This window comes from Aquarana catesbeiana, linkage group LG01 (genome assembly GCF_042186555.1).
Source record: "Aquarana catesbeiana isolate 2022-GZ linkage group LG01, ASM4218655v1, whole genome shotgun sequence".
Taxonomy (NCBI): domain Eukaryota; kingdom Metazoa; phylum Chordata; class Amphibia; order Anura; family Ranidae; genus Aquarana; species Aquarana catesbeiana.
In genome coordinates, this window is record NC_133324.1 from 86,233,593 (window position 1) to 86,254,976 (window position 21,384).

At 41.9% G+C, this 21,384-nt stretch overlaps 1 protein-coding gene across 6 annotated transcripts in view; it reads left to right on the forward strand.

Moving 5' to 3' along the window:
- The window catches only part of NIPBL (NIPBL cohesin loading factor), a 235,684-nt gene that overhangs the window by 133,551 nt on the left and 80,749 nt on the right, over window positions 1–21,384 (forward strand). For all 6 annotated transcript variants that reach the window (XM_073621328.1, XM_073621291.1, XM_073621308.1 and 3 more), the window contains 9 exons: window positions 277–456; window positions 10,740–10,919; window positions 11,805–11,876; window positions 12,742–12,831; window positions 14,521–14,624; window positions 14,717–14,803; window positions 16,650–16,878; window positions 20,011–20,162; window positions 21,016–21,096. In XM_073621328.1, coding sequence (XP_073477429.1) covers window positions 277–456; window positions 10,740–10,919; window positions 11,805–11,876; window positions 12,742–12,831; window positions 14,521–14,624; window positions 14,717–14,803; window positions 16,650–16,878; window positions 20,011–20,162; window positions 21,016–21,096 — 1,175 coding nt within the window. The remainder of the gene's footprint in view (window positions 1–276; window positions 457–10,739; window positions 10,920–11,804; window positions 11,877–12,741; window positions 12,832–14,520; window positions 14,625–14,716; window positions 14,804–16,649; window positions 16,879–20,010; window positions 20,163–21,015; window positions 21,097–21,384) is intronic.

Consider the following 21,384-nt stretch of genomic DNA (forward strand, 5'->3'; position numbering starts at 1 on the left):
CAGCTTAGAACAGAGGTAATATCACTTAAAAAAAGGGAAAAAAAATGGTATGATGGTTTACATATATTTTAAGTAACTAACCTTCTAATTTCATTACTTTTTGGTGAAGAGCTAATTGGTGAGTGTTTTGGGGTTTTGTAAACGTTACAAAAAAACAATTTTCCTATTGTTGAACTAATGCAGTTAGTTTTTTCACAGGTAGCATTTTATGTGTCGTAGAAGTTCTCTTGTATCTGTTATGTGGTTGAGTAATGGCTCTTTTTTTTAATTCTGTAGGGGGCATTGATCAGTCTGTCCTGAAGGAACTTCCTCCTGAATTGGTAGCAGAAATCGAGTCATCGATGCCGCTTTGTGAACGCGTAAAAATGAACAAACGCAAACGCAGCACTGTAAACGAGAAGCCTAAATATGCAGAAATTAGCTCAGAAGACAATGAAAGCGAAGACGACTTTGAGCGTGAGTAATTTGCTGTATTTGATCCTAAAGGAAATTGTGATCTTATGGAAAGGCAGGATGTTCATTAAAAAAAATATGGAGCTGTCAATGAAACAACTGTTCACATCTTTACACATGACTAAACTCACATCTTTCCTAGACATAAAAACAGGGTACCTGTTACTACATCATTAGATTGAAATCCCACTAATCCAAGAGGAATGGCCACAAACAGGTCTTTATTGTGCATATTAGAAGCAAACATGTAGTGATGATATGGGGGTCATCACTGTGGAACTACCTCTGCTATTTACCTGGTTGTTATATTAACTCACTTGCTGGCTTTAGTACCTGACTCTCTCATTTGGCAAGCACTTTAAAAGAGAAGTATGGGATTTTTTTTTTATTTTTAGAATCGTACTTACCTAGGTGGATGAAGCATCGGTCCCCCGTCTGCTCCAAGACTGAGAACAAAGCGTTCAAACACCGCCGATCACTAAGAGCTCACTGAGCAGAGAGCTGGTGCTTGTCAGTCACCGTTGTCTGCTCTGCCACTCCAATGCTCCCTGGAGTGCTGGGCTTGTGGAGGGGGTGGCCGACGCCAGTCCAGACATGTGGGCAAATCCCGACCATATGGTCGCGATCTTTCCCAAGCCTGGTCTGGCTCTGTGATGTCAGCTGATAGCGGGCTTCAGCTCGCTGTCTGCTGAAAATGGGTCACAGGAGTGCAGAACGAACTGCACTCCTGTGATCCACAGGAGAAGAACAGCCAAACAAGCTTTGCCTGTACTTCTCCTTTAACTCAGAGGTTGCTTCCTGCATTCTTGTTCTAAGTCATTGGCTCAAAATATTCAAGCCATAGGATCAACTTAAAGAGGATTTTCCATGCCAATCTATAAAGCTGCCATTTTTGCCTCCCAACACAAATGGTTGTAAAGTCCTTTTTTGTAAACAAAGTGTTCACACCGCCAAAAATAATTGTTCCGGTGTTTCGTCAGATTTGGCGACCCATCAGTGTGTAACGAAAGTGATGTTTAGTCACCGCCATCTTGCTACACCCCGCACTCGCCCACAGTAAGGATACACTGAGAAGGGGGAAAGCGGACATCTTTGTACACCCACAGAAGTGTTGCATTTTACACTTATTTTTACCTGTAAACTGAGGTTCTATAGTGAAATACAGTACTTAGAACTCCGTCTGACAGTTTAGATATCGAATTTGAAAAGCAGCGAACGTCTGTCAGATTAGCAAATCTGTGAGATCAGCAGGCTTGCCGCTGCTTTTAAAAATTCAACATCTAAACAGTCAAACTGAGTTCTAAATGCTGTATTTCACTATATTACCTCAGTTTACAGTTAAAAATAAGTGTAAAATGCAAAACTACGGTGGGCGTAACAAGATGTCCGCTTGCCCCATCCCACTCTATCCTTACTGTGGGAGAACGTGGGGTGTAGCAAGATGGCGACGTCACTTCCATTACACATTGACGAGTCGCCAAATCTGATGAAACACCAGCCAGCACAGAGAAGTCTTTTCTTGTATTCACATTTTCTTTGCTATGGTTTTTTTTTCTAAACCCTTAGTTACTCTTTATAAATATTTTCGGTCATTTGTTCTAGTAAACTGCATTACCCTGCAATTTTTGCTCTGTAGTCAGAAATATTTATCCTTTTAGTTTGTGGACATTTCTATTTGGTGTATATACCTTTTTACAAACCAGAACTGGTCCCTCCTTTTTCTGTTGACTAGAGTCAGGAAGGGCTGATCAGCTATTTTATTTTTTGCGTCTGTGTCCCTATTGAGATTTCCTCTTGCATCCTCACAGGGCAGAAACTGATGAAAACAAGAAGACTTTTTTAGTAAATTGGTGACGGGCTAGAAATTCTGGCAGTGTTTATTTTGCGGTCTGTTTTTTCTTGCTCTTGGATGACTGATTTTTAAGTTTCCTGTATTGATCTTCATCAAGACTCCGTTCACATCTAGGTGTCGCTGATAGGCGTGTGGAATCAGCAAATCGCGAGACGCCCTTGCGATCCCCATTACTTCCAATGGCACCCCGTTCGTGGTGCAATTTTGCCACGATTGTTGCCCGATGAATTGCGGTAAAATCACGCAAACAGAATCACGGTATGCCTGTCGCCCAAAGGGAAGTTCTCTTTTGGGCAACAGGCGTATCACAAGTCTGTTTGCGCGATTTTACCATGATTCGTCGGGCGACAAGCACAGCAAAATCGCACCGCGATCAGGGTGTCATTGGAAGTGACGGGGATCTCAAGGGCGTCCTGCAATTTGCTGTGATTCGGGCGATTTCGCCCGTGATCTGGGACACCTAGATGTGAACAGAGCCCAAGACAAATTGAGTGAAAATCTTTCAAATGATTTCACAGGCAGTAATAATCAAGGGAGGTGTTTTAACTTTTACCCACCCAGCCTGAAAATATTAATCACGCAGTAGGTTAAATTCACAAAGATTTAGAGCAACATGAAAATTTAAAAAAGAATTACAAGCCAGGAGACTCCTTTTACTGCAGAAAAGGCATGCCAAGCTCAGTGTACATTCTCTGCTTGGATGAATACACGTGATGTAAGTCATCCAATGCTGGCCAAGACAGCTGAAGACCCGTGTCCAGAAGAACCCAGGGAAAAGATGTTGGCACCAACTAGGGAGTTTGCGGAAGTGATGTTAGTTCTGCTTTAACGCTACAATAAGGTTCCCTAATTCAGTCATGTGTTTGTAATTTACAAATCTATCTGGACTGAGCAGGAAATAACGGTTACTTTTTTGTGGAAAATATGTATACTTAGGGATGCACCGATGGCATTTTTATTTTCCGAGTACTGCCATTTTTTTCTTTTTTTTTTTTGGTACTTACCGATAACGATTACCGATAACGATTACCGATAACGATTACCGATAACGATTACCGATAACGATTACCGATAACGATTACCGATAACGATTACCGATAACGATTACCGATAACGATTACCGATAACGATTACCGATAACGATTACCGATACCAGTTACCGATAACGATTACCGATACCAGTTACCGATACCTAGTGCAACTGCTTTGTTTACACTTCAGCTGTCAGCAATGGCACAAAGCTTTGAAGAGTTATTTACAAATTAAATACTTTAAAAAAAATATTGAAATGGTGAAAAAATATTAACGAACAAAAAAGTTTTAATTATTAATAGTTTATAATATAGTGAAGTGAACAAAAAAAAAAAAATCAGGAAAATAATAAAATGGAGAAGGAGAATAAGGAGGTAATTAAGGCTGATTACAGTTAATAAGGGGTTAAAACAGAAACATTTAATTTTTTTTTTTTCTTGACAGGTTTCTTTAAACGCTAAGTTCACCTTTGTTCACTTTTTCTTTTTTTTACTCATTTCCAGCTCCTCTATATGCCAATATAGCATTAATGTAATTAAAAAAGCTTTCATTTAATTTTGCACAGGCTTACCTCACTCTATTCATAGCTGTTTAACCACTTGCTTACTGGGCACTTAAACCCCCCTCCTGCCCAGACCAATTTTCAGCTTTCAGCGCTGTCACACTTTGAATGACAATTACTCAGTCATGCAACACTGTACCCAAATGAATTTTTTGTCCTTTTTTTTCATACAAATAGAGCTTTCTTTTGGTGGTATTTGATCACCTCTGGGTTTTTTATTTTTTGCGCTATAAATGAAAAAAGACCGAAAATTTTGAAAAAAAACGAATTTTTCTTAGTTTCTGTGATAAAATTTTGCAAATTAGTAATTTTTCTTCATAAATTTTGGCCACAATTTATACTGCTACATATCTTTAGTAAAAATAACCCAAATTAGTGAATATTATTTGGTCTCTGTGAAAGTTAGAGAGTTTACAAGTTATGGTGCAAATCATAAAAAATTGATCACACCTGATGTACTGACGGCCTATCTCATTTCTTGCGACCCGAACAAGTCAGGTAAGTACAAATACCCCCCAAATGACCCCTTTTTTGAAAGTAGACATTCCAAGGTATTCAGTAAGATGCATTGTGAGGTTTTTGATGTTGTCATTTTTTTCCCACAATTCTTTGCAAAATGAAGATTTTTTTTTTTTTTTTTTTTTTCCACAAAATTATCATTGTAATAGGTTATTTCTCTCACATGGCATGTGTATACCACAAATGACTCCCCAAAATACATTCTGCTGCTACTCCTGAGTATTTCGATACCAAATGTGTGAGACTTTTACACAGCCTGGCCACATACAGAGGCCCAATATTGAAATAGCACCATCAGGCGTTCTAGAAGCATAAATTACACATCTCATTTCTCAACCACCTATTACACCTTTGAAGGCCCTGGAGCACCAGGACAATGGAAACGCCCACAAAGTGACCCCATTTTGGAAAGCTAACACCCCAACGTATAATCTATGAGGCATAATAAGTCTTTTGAACGGTTCATTTTTTTCCAAAAGTTTTTGGGAAATGTGGCAAAAAAATGAAAACGCATTTTTTTTTACGCAAAGTTGTGCATTTATAAGATATTTCCAACACATAGCATGTACATAGCAAAAATGACACCCCAAAATACATTCTGCTACTCCTCCTGAGTATTTCGATACCACATGTGTGAGACTTTTATACAGCCTGGCCACATACAGAGGCCCAATATTGAAATAGCACCATCAGGCGTTCTAGGAGCATAAATTACACATCTCATTTCTCAACCACCTATTACACCTTTGAAGGCCCTGGAGCACCAGGACAATGGAAACGCCCACAAAGTGACCCCATTTTGGAAAGCTAACACCCCAACGTATAATCTATGAGGCATAGTGAGTCTTTTGAACGGTTCATTTTTTTCCAAAAGTTTTTGGAAAATGTGGAAAAAAAAATGAAAACGCATTTTTTTTACGCAAAGTTGTGCATTTATAAGATATTTCCAACACATAGCATGTACATAGCAAAAATGACACCCCAAAATACATTCTGCTACTCCTCCTGAGTATTTCGATACCAAATGTGTGAGACTTTTACACAGCCTGGCCACATACAGAGGCCCAATATTGAAATAGCACCATCAGGCATTCTAGGAGCATAAATTACACATCTCATTTCTCAACCACCTATTACAATTTTGAAGGCCCTGGAGCACCAGGACAATGGAAACGCCCACAAAGTGACCCCATTTTGGAAAGCTAACACCCCAACGTATAATCTATGAGGCATAATGAGTCTTTTGAACGGTTCATTTTTTTCCCAAAAGTTTTTGGAAAATGTGGAAAAAAAATAAACGCATTTTTTTTACGCAAAGTTGTGCATTTATAAGATATTTCCAACACATAGCATGTACATAGCAAAAATGACACCCCAAAATACATTCTGCTACTCCTCCTGAGTACGGCGATACAACATGTGTGAGACTTTTACACAGCCTGGCCACATACAGAGGCCCAACATGCAAGGAACACCATCAGGTGTTCTATGGACACATAGCATTCACATACCAAGAATTACACCCCAAAATACATTATGCTGAGCAAAGAGTAAACAAAAGATTACCTGTGGTTGTAATAGCGCAGTTGTACACAGGAGGATAGCACTGGTCCAGGCAGCAGACAGGGACTTGGTCAGCAAAAGCAAACGCAATCTTCCAGGCAACAGGCAGGAATCCTGTCCATAGTCAGTACAGGCAGCAGGCAGGGATACTGTCCATATATAGTCCAGGGTCAGTGCAGGCAGAGATTGTCAGCAGTGCCAATATATTGGTCCTGGTAGTAGGCAGGTCCATGTGGTGTGGTCAGTTCATGCGACAGGCAGAGGCATGATGGCATAGGTCCTACAGGCAGCAGGGAGACGTAGGGCCTCGTTCAGGACAGAATGGGGACAGGGGTAGAGGCTTCTCCCACCCAAATCTCTTTGAAGCCTCCGAGTCTCCAGACCCTAATCTAGGAATGAGAAAACAAATGAAATTGTTTTCTTCATCCAGAAAAACAATTCTGGAGCCCCTCACATATGTGAGACCCCTGTGTTCTGAATCCCACTAGTCCACTGGCAGGGTACAAGATCAGTCCAAGAGGCAGGCAAGAGGCATGGTCAAACAGTCCAGGGTCGGTTCCAGATCAGGCAGAGGTATGTACAGAATCGGTAGGCAGAAGCGTGGTCGAATAACAGTCCAGGGTCAGTTCCAGATCAGGCAGAGATATAAACAGAATCGGTAGGCAGAAGCATGGTCGAATAACAGTCCAGGGTCAGTTCCAGATCAGGCAGAGATATAAACAGAATCGGTAGGCAGAAGCATGGTTGAATAACAAGCCAGGGTCAGTTACAGAGCAAGCAGAGGCATAAGGGGTGTGAAGGCAGGAAGTGAGTGTTATGTTTACCATACTTCACTAATAATTTAGTGAAGTATGGTAACGGCGGAAACAGTCAACTATGCAGAGGCCTGGTTGGGAAGGACATTGGGCACAATGATAAGTGGTGTCTCTTCTCACCCCTCGTTTGGAGCACACCCGGCATTTTTTTTGTCGTTTTTGGCCTGTTGGTCTGGGAGGGATTTTATCGGGAAAGTGGCGTTCAGAGAGTCTACTAATTACATCGGATCTAATGTTTTCTGGTGGGCCGTTCGGGTATATAAGGGCAGTGGTGATTTCCTCCTGGTAGCCAAGGAAGGGTTTGGGTCTGTCGGTGGAGTTGCGATAAATTACATAGGTGTTGTAAATGGCCAAATTAAATAAATAAATCGAAACTTTTTTGTACCACTGGAATGTTCTTCTGGTAGAAAGGTAGGGCTCGAGCATCTGGTCGTTGAAGTCGACACCCCCCATATACATGTTGTATTCATAGATGCACGTCGGCTTTTGAATTGGGCCATTCCTCCTGCTGATCTCAACAAATGTGTTGTTGTGGATTGAAGAAAGCATGTAGACATCCCTTCTGTCCCTCCACTTCACAGCCAGAATTTCCTCATTCCGTAAGCTCGCCGCCTCCCCTCTTCTTAACTTTTTGTTGACGAGGCTTTGAGGAAAGCCCTTCCGATTCGTCCTTACGGTGCCGCATGCTGGAGTCTTCTTGCTATGAAGGTTTCGGAACAGGGGCAGACTAGAATAAAAATTGTCCACATATAGATGGTAGCCTTTCTCCAGAAGTGGGTTTATGAGTTGCCAAACAACTTTCCCACTCGATCCGATATATTCTGGGCAATTAGGGGGATGTAGCTGGGTGTCCTTCCCTTCGTATACCATGAAGGCATAGGTATACCCTGTAGCACGATCGCACAACTTGTACATCTTCACCCCATAGCGGGCCCTTTTGGTGGGAATAAATTGTTTCAAGCCCAGCCTGCCAGAAAATTTGATAAGGGACTCATCCACACATATGTGTTGTCCTGGGGTAAACAACTGGGGGAAGATTTCTGAAAAATAATTTATTAGGGGGCGAATTTTAAAAAGCTTGTCAAAATTTGGGTGATTTCGAGGAGGGCACTGGGTATTGTCGTTATAGTGAAGGAATCTCATAATCATGAGATATCTGGTCCTGGGCATTATTGAGGAAAAGATGGGCATGTGGTAGATGGGGAGGGTAGACCAATACGAACGTATTTGATTTTTTCTGTTTAGTCCCATACAGAACGTGAGGCCCAAAAAAATTTTAAACTCCTCCACTGTTAGGGCTCTCCATTCGTAGGGACGGGCATAAGAGGACGTTGGGTTGCTTGCAATAAATTGTTGGGCATATAGGTTGCACTGGGCAACAATAGATGCAAGCATGTCCTCAGTAAAAATAAGGTGGAAAAAGTCTATCGGGGAAAAATTTTCTGTGTCCACCTGGACTCCTGGCTGGGCAGTGAAAGGGGGAACGTTAGCTTCCCCTGAATTGGGTGGCAGCCACAAGGGGTTTTGAAGGGAATAGGGAAGGCTGGCATGGGACCTAACCCTTTGGGCCTGAGGTGACACCCCACTGGTACGTGGCCTTTGCCGAGGTACTGCGGTGCTGGTGGATGGCACCGCGGTGCTGGTGGATGGCACTGCGGTGCTGGTGGATGGCACTGCCTCCTCACCAGTACGCCTTCGTCTGGCGGGCGGACTCTCATCCTCCTCTGAGGCTGTCAGTGTACCACTGGTTAGGACAGGCTCGTAGTCCACGTCAGACTCAGAGTCGGAAAATGAGGAGGAATCAGAAGCGGAGAGCTCCCCGTTGCTCTCGTCGCCCGCAAGAATACTGTACGCCTCCTCAGCTGAATATAATCTTCTAGCCATTGTTGGTGATGACAGAAGGCACTGATGATAGCTGGCACTCTTACGTGGCACTGGTGACACTGATAACAGATAGCACGTGCACTGACGGGTGGTACTGACAGATGGTATTGACAGGTAGCACTGACAGGTAGCACTGACAGGTAGCACTGACGGCAGGTGGAACTGACGGCAGGTGGAACTGACGGCAGGTGGAACTGACGGCAGGTGGCACTGATGGCAGGTGGCACTGACGGCAGGTGGCACTGGCAGATGGTACTGGCAGATGGCACTGGCAGATGGCACTGGCAGATCTGACTGACAGATGGGACTGACAGAGGCACTGGCAGATGGCACTGGCAGGTGGCTCAGGCAGATGGCACTGGCAGATGGCACTGGCAGATGGCACAGGCAGATGGCACTGGCACTGGCAGATGGCACTGGCAGATGGCACTGGCAGATGGCACGGGCAGATGGCACGGGCAGATCTGACTGACAGATGGGACTGACAGAGGCACTGGCACTGGCAGATGGCACTGGCACTGGCAGATGGCACTGGCAGATGGCACTGGCAGATGGCACGGGCAGATGGCACGGGCAGATGGCACAGGCAGATGGCACAGGCAGATGGCACGGGCAGATCTGACTGACAGATGGGACTGACAGATGGGACTGACAGAGGTACTGGCACTGGCAGATGGCACTGGCACTGGCAGATGGCACAGGCAGATGGCACGGGCAGATGGCACTGGCAGATGGCACTGGTAGATGGCACTGGCAGATGGCACTGGCAGATGGCACTGGCAGATGGCACTGGCAGATGGCACTGGCAGATATGTTGGCACAGTGTGTGTGTTTTACTCACAGTAACTCACAGTAGGCTCAGTAACAGTAACACAGATCGCTCTCCCTCCTCACACGCTGTCTCTGTGTGAGGAGGGAGAGCCGGCAATGAGAGATGATCTCAAATGTTTACATTTGAGATCATCTCTCATTGGCAGAGCGATCGCGCTGAAAACGGCCGCTATGATTGGCCGTTTTCAGCGATCTGTGACTGGCTGTGTCCAAGGGACACGGCCAGCACAAAACTTCCCCGATGCGCGCCCGCGGGAGCGCGCAACGCGGAAGTAAACAGGAGGACGTCCAGGGACGCCCTCCCGGCAGATAGCGTCCGCGCTGCAGCCGTCTTTCGGCTATAGCGCGGGCGCGAAGTGGTTAAACACACTGGTTGATTACTTCTGTCTTACTTCCTGGACAGACTTTAGGTCAAGACACAGGAAGGAGTTGACCAGCTGATCTCATTAGCACACACCCTGCATCATCTACCCTCAGCTGGTCAACTCCCTCCTGTGTCATGACTTAAAGTCTGTCCAGGAAGTAAGGCAGAAGTAATCGAGCAGTGCGTTTAAACAGCTATGAAGAGAGTGAGGTAAGTCTGTGTGGAATTAATGGAAAGGTGTTTTATTTTTGCAAAAAAGTACATTAATGCTATATTGGGACATGGGGGGAGCAGGAATTTGGAAAAAAAAAAGTGAACTTCGCCTTTAAACTGACTTCATCTGCAGATGGAAGTTCATCCCTTTGATCTGTAGATGAAGAAACAGGTACAAAAGGAAACTATTTTTCTTTTTACCTTTCTGTTCCTGTGGCTGAACAATGTTGTTGATAAACATTGGGTGGCTGCTTTTTTTTTTTTTTTTTGACAGCTGCAATTGCCAGGACTTGGTTTACACTTCAGCTGTCAACAGGGGAACCCCACTGACAGCTGAATGAGTCATCTGTTGTTAATGATGCGGCGCCCCCCCACTCCTTAACAGAAAATTGTCAATTTTTTTTTTTACATTTCAGCTGTCAATGGGGGAGTTCCGCTGACAGCTGAAAGAACCGAGCCTGAAAGTATCATTAAGGTATCGGAGCAATTGCACAAGTACGGATACTCGTGCAAATGCTTAGTATCATACCGATATCTGTATCGGTGCAATCCTAATACATATCCTGGTGTGTTAGCTTTGTCAATTGAGCCTATTGTTTGTTCCCATCATCCACAACATGTATTAAGCACTCTTACTTTGATTTGTTTCAGCCTCCAAAAAAAGACACAAAAAAGGAAAAGTGGATACGGAATGGAAAATCGAAGAACGTGAAAGGCGAAGTTCTGGTGATCATAGGCGTGGTGGTAATGAAAGGCGCAGTACTCGCTACAGGGACCGGAGTCCAGAAGATTCTGACATGGACGACTCTCCAGCTCCAAGTCTAAGTGAAGGCAAGATTACATGCATGTTTTCTGTATAATGTTCACACTCCTTTTTATCTCTGTATAACCAATGGTGGAGATAAATTAATCTGTTGCATTAACCACTTGCCATCCAGGCCAATTCTGACACTTCGCTCCTACATGTAAAAATCATAATTTTTTGCTAGAAAATTGCAGGAGGTTTTTCACCTCAGCATAGAAGATGAAAAACCTTGAGGGTTTACAACCCCTTTAAAGTGTATCTAGGGTAAAATGTTTGTTTTGTGGGAGTTAGACCTTCTCACTCTTTTATTGCTGTGTCCCTGTTGGGGAAAATAAACTGTTCTGATCGACTATTGTCCCTAAAACAGAGTAAGGAAAATCATAAATTTTAGAATTGTCCCCAGAAAAAAAGGTAAGGAGCAATTTTTCAGTGGGGAAACCGTACTTTGAGAGGTTTCCTATAACTTACATGTTGTGTATATTGGTCAGGAAGTGATTGGAAGTTTCCCCAGTAGTACACAAATAACTACTTCAGTGCGATTTCAAAGCTGCCAGACAGTGCGATTTCATGTGGGGATTGCCGACATCTGTGTGACTTTATGCACAGGTGCCAATGCAAGTCGTACATGAAATTGCCAAAAATTGTGCAAGAACCGTCACAAAGTCAGTGCAAGTCAGGGTGGCACTGATTTGAACGGTTCAATAGCCAGAGATGGGGTGCGACAAGTCGCACAGTGTGAACGGGGGCTAAATCCGTGGTTTTAACCCTTCCCTACTCTAAAACAAGCAATAGTTTTGGCTTTACATTTCAACAAAACGTATTTATAACTCTAGACCAGTAAATAGATAATCCAATGTCTATAGTGAGACCAGATCTGTATTATAATACCAATAATATCATTTTCCTCTTAGTGGCTCGGAGAATGAAGAAGAAAGAGCGACAGAAAAAAAGGAAAGCTTATGAGCCCAAGCTAACACCTGAAGGTAAAGATGGAGAATTTGTTTACATGCTAGTTTTTTGGGTTTTTTTTCTTCAAAGTTTTTATACTGTGTTTTTTTTTTTTTTTTAAACCAGTTCATGCTTTCTGAAAATTTGTGAGAGTCAGTGTTCTGAGCTGCATTTAAATATTTGTATGTAGCATTTATAATCGGGCAACGGGGGTGCCCTGCATGTTTAGAAATGGATTCCCTATTATGCAGCTGTATTCGTGAAATACCAACACCTTCTGATAGTAATTGTGCAGTTACCTCTATTTTCAAAAAATATTCAGGGAGACCTGATGCTCTCCAGATGGTATGTGTTGATGGTGCAGTCAGCTTACAGCTTTTGTGAATCCCCACCAGTCTTCAAATCTAGTGCTGTGCTAATTTAAAACTTTTCCCTTTAGGCTCGGTTCATACTATAGCGATGTCAGACATCTCATGTGATTTGCACTGCTGTGCAGATCACATGCGATGTCTGTGCGATGCAAATTCAGCAATACGGATTGTACGGCTGAATTTGCGTCGCATTCAGACGAAAATTGGTCCGCACTGGAATCTGATTGCACTGCAATCTGCGAACCGATCTGGAGGTGTCATTAACTTTGTATTGACACCGGCAGTGGTTCGCAGAGGGCAGTGTGAACCGCCGGCTATTCGGGTGCGATGTGGGAACCCGCACTGGATTCGCAGGGTTTCCTGCATCGCACTAGTGTGAACTAAGCCTCAAGGTCTAAGCTGTGATGCTGTTCTATAATGGGGCATGAAAGTTTTAAAAAACAGACTGATTTGCAGATGTAATATGGCAAGGTAACCAGTGTTTCTGAGAGCGGTTTCATTTTTTTTATTTTTCTTTGGCATCTTTCAGAAATGATGGATTCCTCAACCTTCAAGAGATTTTCATCAGCAGTAGAAAATATTTTGGAGAACTTGGAAGACATGGATTTCACAACATTTGGTAAGATCTAGAGCGGTGTATTGTAGAACTACTATAGTGCTACTACGTCTTTCGTAGCAATTTTTTCTTGTCTCTCTCATGGCAGTTTTTTCTTTAACCGCTTGCTGACCATATAACTTGCATATAAGGCAGCTCTGCTGTGCAGGATTACGTACCTAGTACATGATCCTCTACTTTCGGGTCTGGGGCGCGCTGCAACGGGAGCTGATCTGCAGGTACTGCGGACTCGATGTATGCCAGTATCCGCCGATCATTAGGCAGAGAACCAGAACGGTGATCTGCCTATGTAAGCAAGGCAGATTGCTGTTCTGTCAGTAGGGAAGGCATTGATCCTGTGTTCCTGCAAAGCAGGAGCATGGACCAATGCCTTCCCCGAGTAAAACCACCTCCCACAGTACACAATCGCAGGCTAGCCAAACAGTTAACCCTTTGCTTGCCCCTGATAACCCCTTCCCAGACAGTGTCAGTACAGTGACGGTGCATATTTTTTTTTTTTTTTTTTTTTTTATAGCACTGATCACTGTTGGTGTCACTGGTTCCCAAAAGTGTCCGTTTTGTCTGCCACAATATCGCAGTCCTGCTATAAGTTGCTGATCGCCACCATTATTAATATAAATTTATATATATATATATATATATATATATATATATATATATATATATATAAATTCCATAAATACATCCCATAGTTTGTAGACGCTATAACTTTTGTGCAAACCAATCCGTATGCTTATTGGTTTACCAAAAATCTGTAGCAGAATACATATTGGCCTAAATTGATGAAGAAATTCGATATTATATATATATTTTTTTTTTTTTTTTATTGGATATAGTTTATAGCAGAAAGTGAAAAATGTGTTTTCTTCAAAATTGTTGTGTTTTTTTTTTTTTTTTTTTTTTTTTTTTTGTTCATAATGCAAAAAATAAAAATTTCAGAGGTGATCAAATACCACCAAAAGAAAACTCTATTTGTGGGGGGAAAAGAAACATACATTTTATTTGTGTACAGTGTCACAGGGCCCGCGCAATAGTCAGTTAAACTAATGCAGTGCCCTTTCTCAAAAAAATGGGCTGGTCATGAAGGGGGTAAATCTTCTGGAGGTTAAAGCGAAGTTCCACCAAAAAATGGAACTTCCGCTTTAAGGGAAGGTGACCCCCCGACATGCCACATTTGGCATGTCTTTTTTTTGGGGGGGTACCCTCATTTTAGAAGGTTCCAGCTCCCACTTCCTCCCGGCGCACCGCGGCACAGGAAGGGAGATCACCTCCCCCCCACCCCCACCCCCCACCCCCACCTCCCTCCTTGGCAATCATCTGGGACATGTCACAGGTCCCAGATGATTGCCTGGCCAGTCACGTCGCACCACACAGCTCGCGCAGCGTGTGCCCAGCTGTGAAGCCACAGCCGGGCACCCACAGTGACTATGCCAGCTCCGCAGAGAGGAGAGCGAGACGAGCGGGGCTTCGTTCATCGCTGGACCCTGGGACAGGTAAGTGTCTGGTTATTAAAAGTCAGCAGCTGCAGTATTTGTAGCGGCTGACTTTTATTTATTTATTTTTTGTTAAGCGGAGAACTCCGCTTTAAGTAGTTAAATAAAGCAGGTACATTGAGGAGCCAGTATTACTAGTTAGGATCTGATATCAGAGCAGCATTATCTAAGGTAACATGTCTGTTTCCTCTTATTACAGGCGATGATGATGAGATCCCTGCAGACCTTCTTCTAGGCAAACATCAGCTCAATGAACTGGGCAGTGAATCTGCTAAAATCAAAGCTATGGGCATCATGAATAAGGTAAAATAAAACCTCCAAGTTACTTGTGTGATTTAAAATTTTTCCACCAAATTTATATGTTGTAACACTTTGGTACTTTATCATTATGACAGATCTCTTCTGAAAAACTGGTCAAATTGCTGGGAATTCTTGAGAAGAATATCCAGGATGGTGCAAAGCTGTCAACTATGCTAAACCATGTAAGTTTTTTTTTTTTTTTATATTAGAACTGTGAATCCAACACAGCTGAAATAAAGGTTTAGTTCTCAGTAAAGCTCCTAACGTCTTCAGAGTACAACGTTACTTGTAGCACAAAAGGCTTTTGACTTGCTTCTGCAATGGTATACACATCTGTGAAGCAGTACTACAAGCATACATAATTAACATGGTTTGTATTTCAGTGTATGTTATATGTATATGCATATCTGTTTGTTTCAAATAGTAGAACTTTGGTGTAGTCTAAAGAATTGCCACAATAGAGGAGATTTACTAAAACTGTTGCACACAGAATCTGGTGCAGCTGTGCATGGTAACCAATCAGCTTCCAGGTTTTATTCAAGTTAGAAGCTGATTGGTTTCTATGCATAGCTACATGAGATTCTTTGTGCACCAGTTTTAGTAAATCTCCCCTAGTGTGTTTTTATGTTAAAAATGTGTGTTAGGAGCTGGATCCTTCCTAAATTGTTTAAGTGGGTAGCTGTGGACCTCATTTTTGGTGTGTCTGATTTTTGAGTTGGCTATAGCAAACGGTCACATTCCAGCTTTTCTTTTGAACCTGAAAATATTTGGGCATCTAAAATTGTGTTTTTTGAGGGATAATGTAGCCCATACCAGACAGTTTGGTAAATCACAATAAGTTGCTTCTTATAATATTTATTCTTGAAGAATTAGAACAGTTATTGGCTTATAAGTGAAAGTAATAAAGGTGCACCAAAATGAAAATGTTGGTGCAGAAACCGAAAATTCAGGATGCACTTGGCTGAAACCGAAAATTTGTTTTTAAAAAACGTATTTTTTTTATGTATATAATTGTATTCAACTTTTTAATTATTATCATGAATTTAAATGAATATGAATTTGTTGGCCATTATCGGCACCTTTAGTGCAAGAAAAGATCAAGAAAAATGCATTCCTTTAAACTCTATGTATGTCTTCACGCTGGTCCTTTGCGCCTCCCTTGTGGCGCTGCATTTTTTGGTCAGTTAAAAAAACTGCACCAAAAACATACCTCCCATTGAAATGCATTGAAAACACAGCATGATGGCATCAATTCACAGAGTTACCTTTTTGATGCGATTTTAAAGTCACATGACCTATGAAAACACACCATAAGCACAGTAAAATTGTGTGTGTTTTTGGTGCTATTATCGGCACCTTTTTCTCTATCTGCAAAATGCAGATAACCCAATTTTTGGGCAAAAAATTTCAGCGGCCCGAAATTTTGGTGGATCTCTAGAAAGTAATATTAAAACCTCTGGGGTTTTTTATGCCAAATGAGGAAGTCCACACATACTTATTATGTGTAATCCTCTACTAAAATGTCCCTGTCATTCTGTAGCTGCTGTCTGTTTAGGAGTGTCTCCTTAGTTAGCCGTGTGCTAGGGAGACACCTGTGCATGCTGAGTTGTGTGTGTCCATAGACCTACACAGCGCTGGCAAGTCAGCAGGAGCTGACTGCCCTCCATGTCTGCTAAGGATACAGAAAGTCCAGGGAACAATGCTTGGTGAATCTTGTAACCGGCGGCCGCGATGAGGACACCAGGTGAGTGTTTGGAGACAGTAGAGGGGTTGTAAAAGTACTGGGACTTTTCTGCCTTAATGTTATGATTACATTAGAGTAAAAAAAGGTGTAGCCTTTAGAACTACTTTTATTGTAATATTTCTCCTTGCCAATAAGCTACAAGATTGCTCCAATACAGTGCAGACAACATAATAGAAAGTCCTCCATCTGTAAGATGCAAACATTTTTAGAGGATCAACAGAAGAGTACTTGTTCTGTTTATTTTTAATGTCCTCATTTTTGGTCTTTTGTTTTTGCCTCTATAGAACGACACAGAAGATGAAGAAAAACTCTGGCGGGATCTGATTATGGAGAGAGTCACAAAGTCAGCTGATTCCTGTTTAACAGCCATTAACATCATGACATCTCCGAGCATGCCCAAGGCAGTATATATCGAAGATGTGATAGAGCGTGTTCTCCAGTACACTAAATTCCACCTACAGAACACACTATATCCACAGTACGATCCTGTCTATAGGGTGGATCCTCATGGAGGTGAGCTACTGTTTTATGATGATCATCTTTGGGGGGTTGTTTTAAATTTCTACCTTGATTATTTATACTATATTATGTAAACTTTACTACAAATACTTGCAGATTCAAAAGTTAGAATATAAGGTGCCTATCTGTGCTGGAAATCTATTGGTCTTTGAACCAGTATTATGCTAACATTTGGCCTTTAATCAAGTTTTATGACATTTGTATTGTGTAGTTTTCTTTGTAGTGGGATTGAATAATCTTGGGTTTAAAAATATCATCTGGAGTGTCATTTTGTTTTTTTGAGTCGTCTGAGTTTTTTGTACAGTATCTCACAAAAGTGAGTTTTACACCCTCACATTTTTGTAAATATTTTATTCTATCCTTTAATGTGACAACACTGAAAAAATGACACTTTGCTACAATGTAAAGTAGTGAGTGCACAGCTTGTATAACTGTGTAAATTTGCTGTCCCCTCAAATGGAGACCTGCTTGGCCAGTCCATCACCTTTACCCTCAGCTTCTTTAGCAAGACAGTGGTCATCTTGGAGGTGTGTTTGGGGTTGTTATCATGTTGGAATACTGCCCTGCGGCCCAGTCTCCGAAGGGAGGGGGTTCATGCTCTGCTTCAGTATGTCACAGTACATGTTGGCATTCATGGTTCCCTCAATGAAAAATAAAATAACAGCCTACCTGTTTAAATGAAGGTTGAATACTTAAAATAGCACTATACTCTTCTCAACCCCTGCACTGCAGTGTCCCGGTGCCCCTGCTGACATCTTTGGTTAGTCTACTTCTGGGTATCAATCTTCAGCCGTTTGCATTTTCAGGACTGAAATGACCTCACTCTCGTGCATGCGCAGGAGTTCATTCATCTCGGCAGATGACGAAATTGTACACTATAAGCTGCGCAGTTCAGTGTACAGTGCGGATAGGCAGGTAAGAAGCTTTAATGCAAAAGAGACATAACATGTCTCATCTGCATTAAAAAAACCTGCCTGTTCTTCTTATTTTTTTTTTATTACAGTTCCACTTGAATTCTCCATCAAGTGGCAAATTAAATCCTTTTATTGAAGAGTTCCAGGTGCCACAGTTATCTAACATTCCTTGTGGGTGTCAGAGCATCTCTCATCGGCTTCTGTGGGTCATCCCACTGGCCGCTGCTCCATTACAGGACAAGAGTAATGAGGGAGCGGCCAATGAGAGAAAACACAGCTCTTAGACCCCTTTCACACTGAGGCAGTTTTCAGGAGTTATAGCGCTTGTAAAACGCCTGAAAACTGCCTCCCATTCTCTGCAATGGGTGCTTTCACACCCAGGCGGTGCGCTTGCAGCGTTTTTGGGGCGTGTTCATTTTGCAATGAATAGGCAGTGCTTTGGAAGCTCCGCTCTGTTTTTAACCCCTTTGGGGACAAAAGTGCCCTGCTAGCGGCTGAAAAGCAACACTTAAACAGCAGTAAAGAGATACTAAAGCGAGCGGCGCTTTAATCGCAGCTGCGGCCCTGGCCCCAGTGTGAAAGGGTCTTACTGGGGTTGGACGTTGTATTTGACACACCCAAAGGTATCCGATAGCAGTGGCTCCTGGAGCTCCATTTACAAAGTGGCTTTTTTTTGTTTGCATAACAGGGTGTTTCTGCTTCTCATGCTAGTGTTTTGTCAGTTTCAGGCATTATAGTTATAGCATCTCTGAATAAGAACGTCCCAAATTAGGGTATAAGATACATGGAAAATCGGCTTTATTCAGTCTGTCTGATACATTAATAAAAGTAAAGTGTTAGCATTTCTAAATGTTCTGCACCCAGTCATGTGAAATAGTAAACACATCTCATGGAAATTGTTGATTTCAACATATTTGCACAGGCGAGCATTAGAGCTTCATTCGAACAGTGCCTACAATTAAAGGTGGATGCAAGCACAAGGCCTTTTCAGTTATTTGTGCAACAAAAATTTAAATAGATGGTAATTATTATTACAGGGACTTCTATAGTGGCGTCAATTTACATAGCGCTTTATATATATTGTACATTCACATAAGTCCCTTACCCTCAAGGAGCGTACAATCTAAGGGCCTTAACTCATACATACTAGGGCCAATTTAAACAGGAGCCAATTAACCTACCAGCGTGTCTTTGGAGTGTGGAAGGATACCAGAGTACCCAGAGGAAGTTCTCACAGGCACAGGGAGATCATACAAACTCCACACAGTACCATGATTGGGATTTGAACCAACGATCCTAGAGCTGTCCTGGTAATTGTGTACTGTGGAAAAAGTAAGTAAACCCTTGACGCCAAAAGCTGGGAATGCTCCCCTTAAAATAAATTGCTTCTAGTTGCTTACCATTCTCAAATATTGAAATCTGTGATTGCTCTTCATATACAAAATTCCTGCAGTTGCAAAAGATGTTTGTGTGTTTTCTTGCAAAAAATTTCAGTTTTAAATTCCCCTACAACATTTCAACAAAATTCAAATCATGACAATCGCGGTCCATGTGTGCTCTGCATAAACTGAGTGGACACGGACCCATCATCCACCGGCTCTGCTCAGATCAGCGGACAGATCCCCTGCTGATCTTATCTGAGTCTGCCCCGTGTGAAATGGACCAAAGAGGTACTAATCATTAGCGCCTAATCTGGAATACCTGATTCTAATTTCATGTTTTTTGAAGTTGTAAATGTGATATTGTGTATATTTTTTTTCATGTGCATTGGTGTTAATTTAGATTGTCAGAATGAACACATCCCATTTGTATGTTTAATTTGCTCAAATATATCACCTTGTGTCTGTAGGCACCATTTTAATAAAGATTTAATGTTTGTCCTAATATTTTGAAAAATTCAATGCAGCAATTTCAATGGAGTGTACATACTTTTTCACATGACTCTATATAATGAATTTAGGCCACAACTGAATGTCCGCATACAAGGGACAATTCAGAATCCTTGTTCTGACATGTATAGTACTGACTACTTTTTTACCCATATACTATTTTGACACACAGGTATACATCATACTCTTATTATACGACACTTTTTTGGTATCTCTGCATGCCTAAGAAGTTTAGAGATAAAGTACTAATTGCTTTTAGTTGCTTGTTTACAGTTTAGAAGTACTGTTCTCAATATCCCTCATGATATTATGTTTGTTTGCAGGAGGACTGATGAGTTCAAAAGCTAAGCGCGCCAAGTGCTCAACTCATAAGCAGAGAGTAATCGTGATGCTCTACAACAAAGTGTGTGATATTGTGGCCAGTTTGTCTGAACTGCTAGAAATTCAACTGCTTACAGACACAACTATCCTGCAGGTGAAGTAACAGACCTACAGTATGCACTCCATCCTAGAGAGGTTACCATTAGAATGTTTTTAATTCATTTTTCCCTAATATACTCTTGGTGATCCTATACACCTTTGTTATAGGGATGTCATTTTGGCTGCAACAGAACTTGAATTCTTTCTGGCATGGATTCTATGATTTGATAGGATAAAGCTGTTTCTGAGAACAGGATTGGGTGGCAAGCTTTTCACCCATGTTGCCCATGCCTCATAGGACATATAAGCTTACCCATTTTCTGAACAAATGCAAAGCATTCTCTGATTGGACATGTTGGAAAGCGTAACGTCACCTCATCCAATCAGAGAACACTTTGCATTCGTTGAGAAAATGCAAAGCATTTACGGCGAGTACACAAATCATGTTGTATTGAACCACCAAAAGCAGGTGTGCATGCTTTGGTCATTGCTTTGCAGCAGCATGATTTACTGTCTGACTATTTGCGTTATAAAGTAGTTGCATCTAAGTGGGTTTTTCAAATTTTATTATGTGCTAGTGAGTTTAATCACTTATGACCTGCTGGCTGTCTCTGGTGCAGCTTTTTATGGATTCTCCACACTGTACCCAAGTTCCCAGGTCTGCACACCAGACTTGACAAATCTGAGGGGGTTTCTCAGTTTTCTCCTGCTGGATTATTTTATTTTATAATGCTAAGAAAACAACAGTATTGAGATTTTTGTAGCAAGATCTACATTTTGGTGTAGTGTTATCTCTGAGCTCCTCAAAACTATCAGTAGCTAGCAGGTGGCCCCAAACTCTATCTCTACAATGCTTGTTTTTGTAGCTGACCCTTCAGTTATTGTTACCTTTTTCATTTTGTTGGCAGGTTTCTTCAATGGGAATAACCCCTTTTTTTGTAGAAAGTGTCAGTGAGTTGCAGCTTTGTGGCATTAAGCTGGTTACTGCGGTAAGAAAATTACATTTTTATTTGATATGTCTTCCGTTTTGCATGACTGCTGTTTTCTTAAACTTTATTAATTGTTTCCACACCCTCCAACTTTTGAAAACCATGACCCTAGCTTCAGACCTATCCTAACATGTCATCCTTAGCTCATTAGTTGCACACAGCATATGCCATGTCTATAGGATAACTAACAACAAAATGGCATTACCACACTTGCTTTGTGCTCACAATAACTTCCATTTAATTTAATATATGTAATTGTTCTTCTTGAGGCTGAGATATACTCGTGCT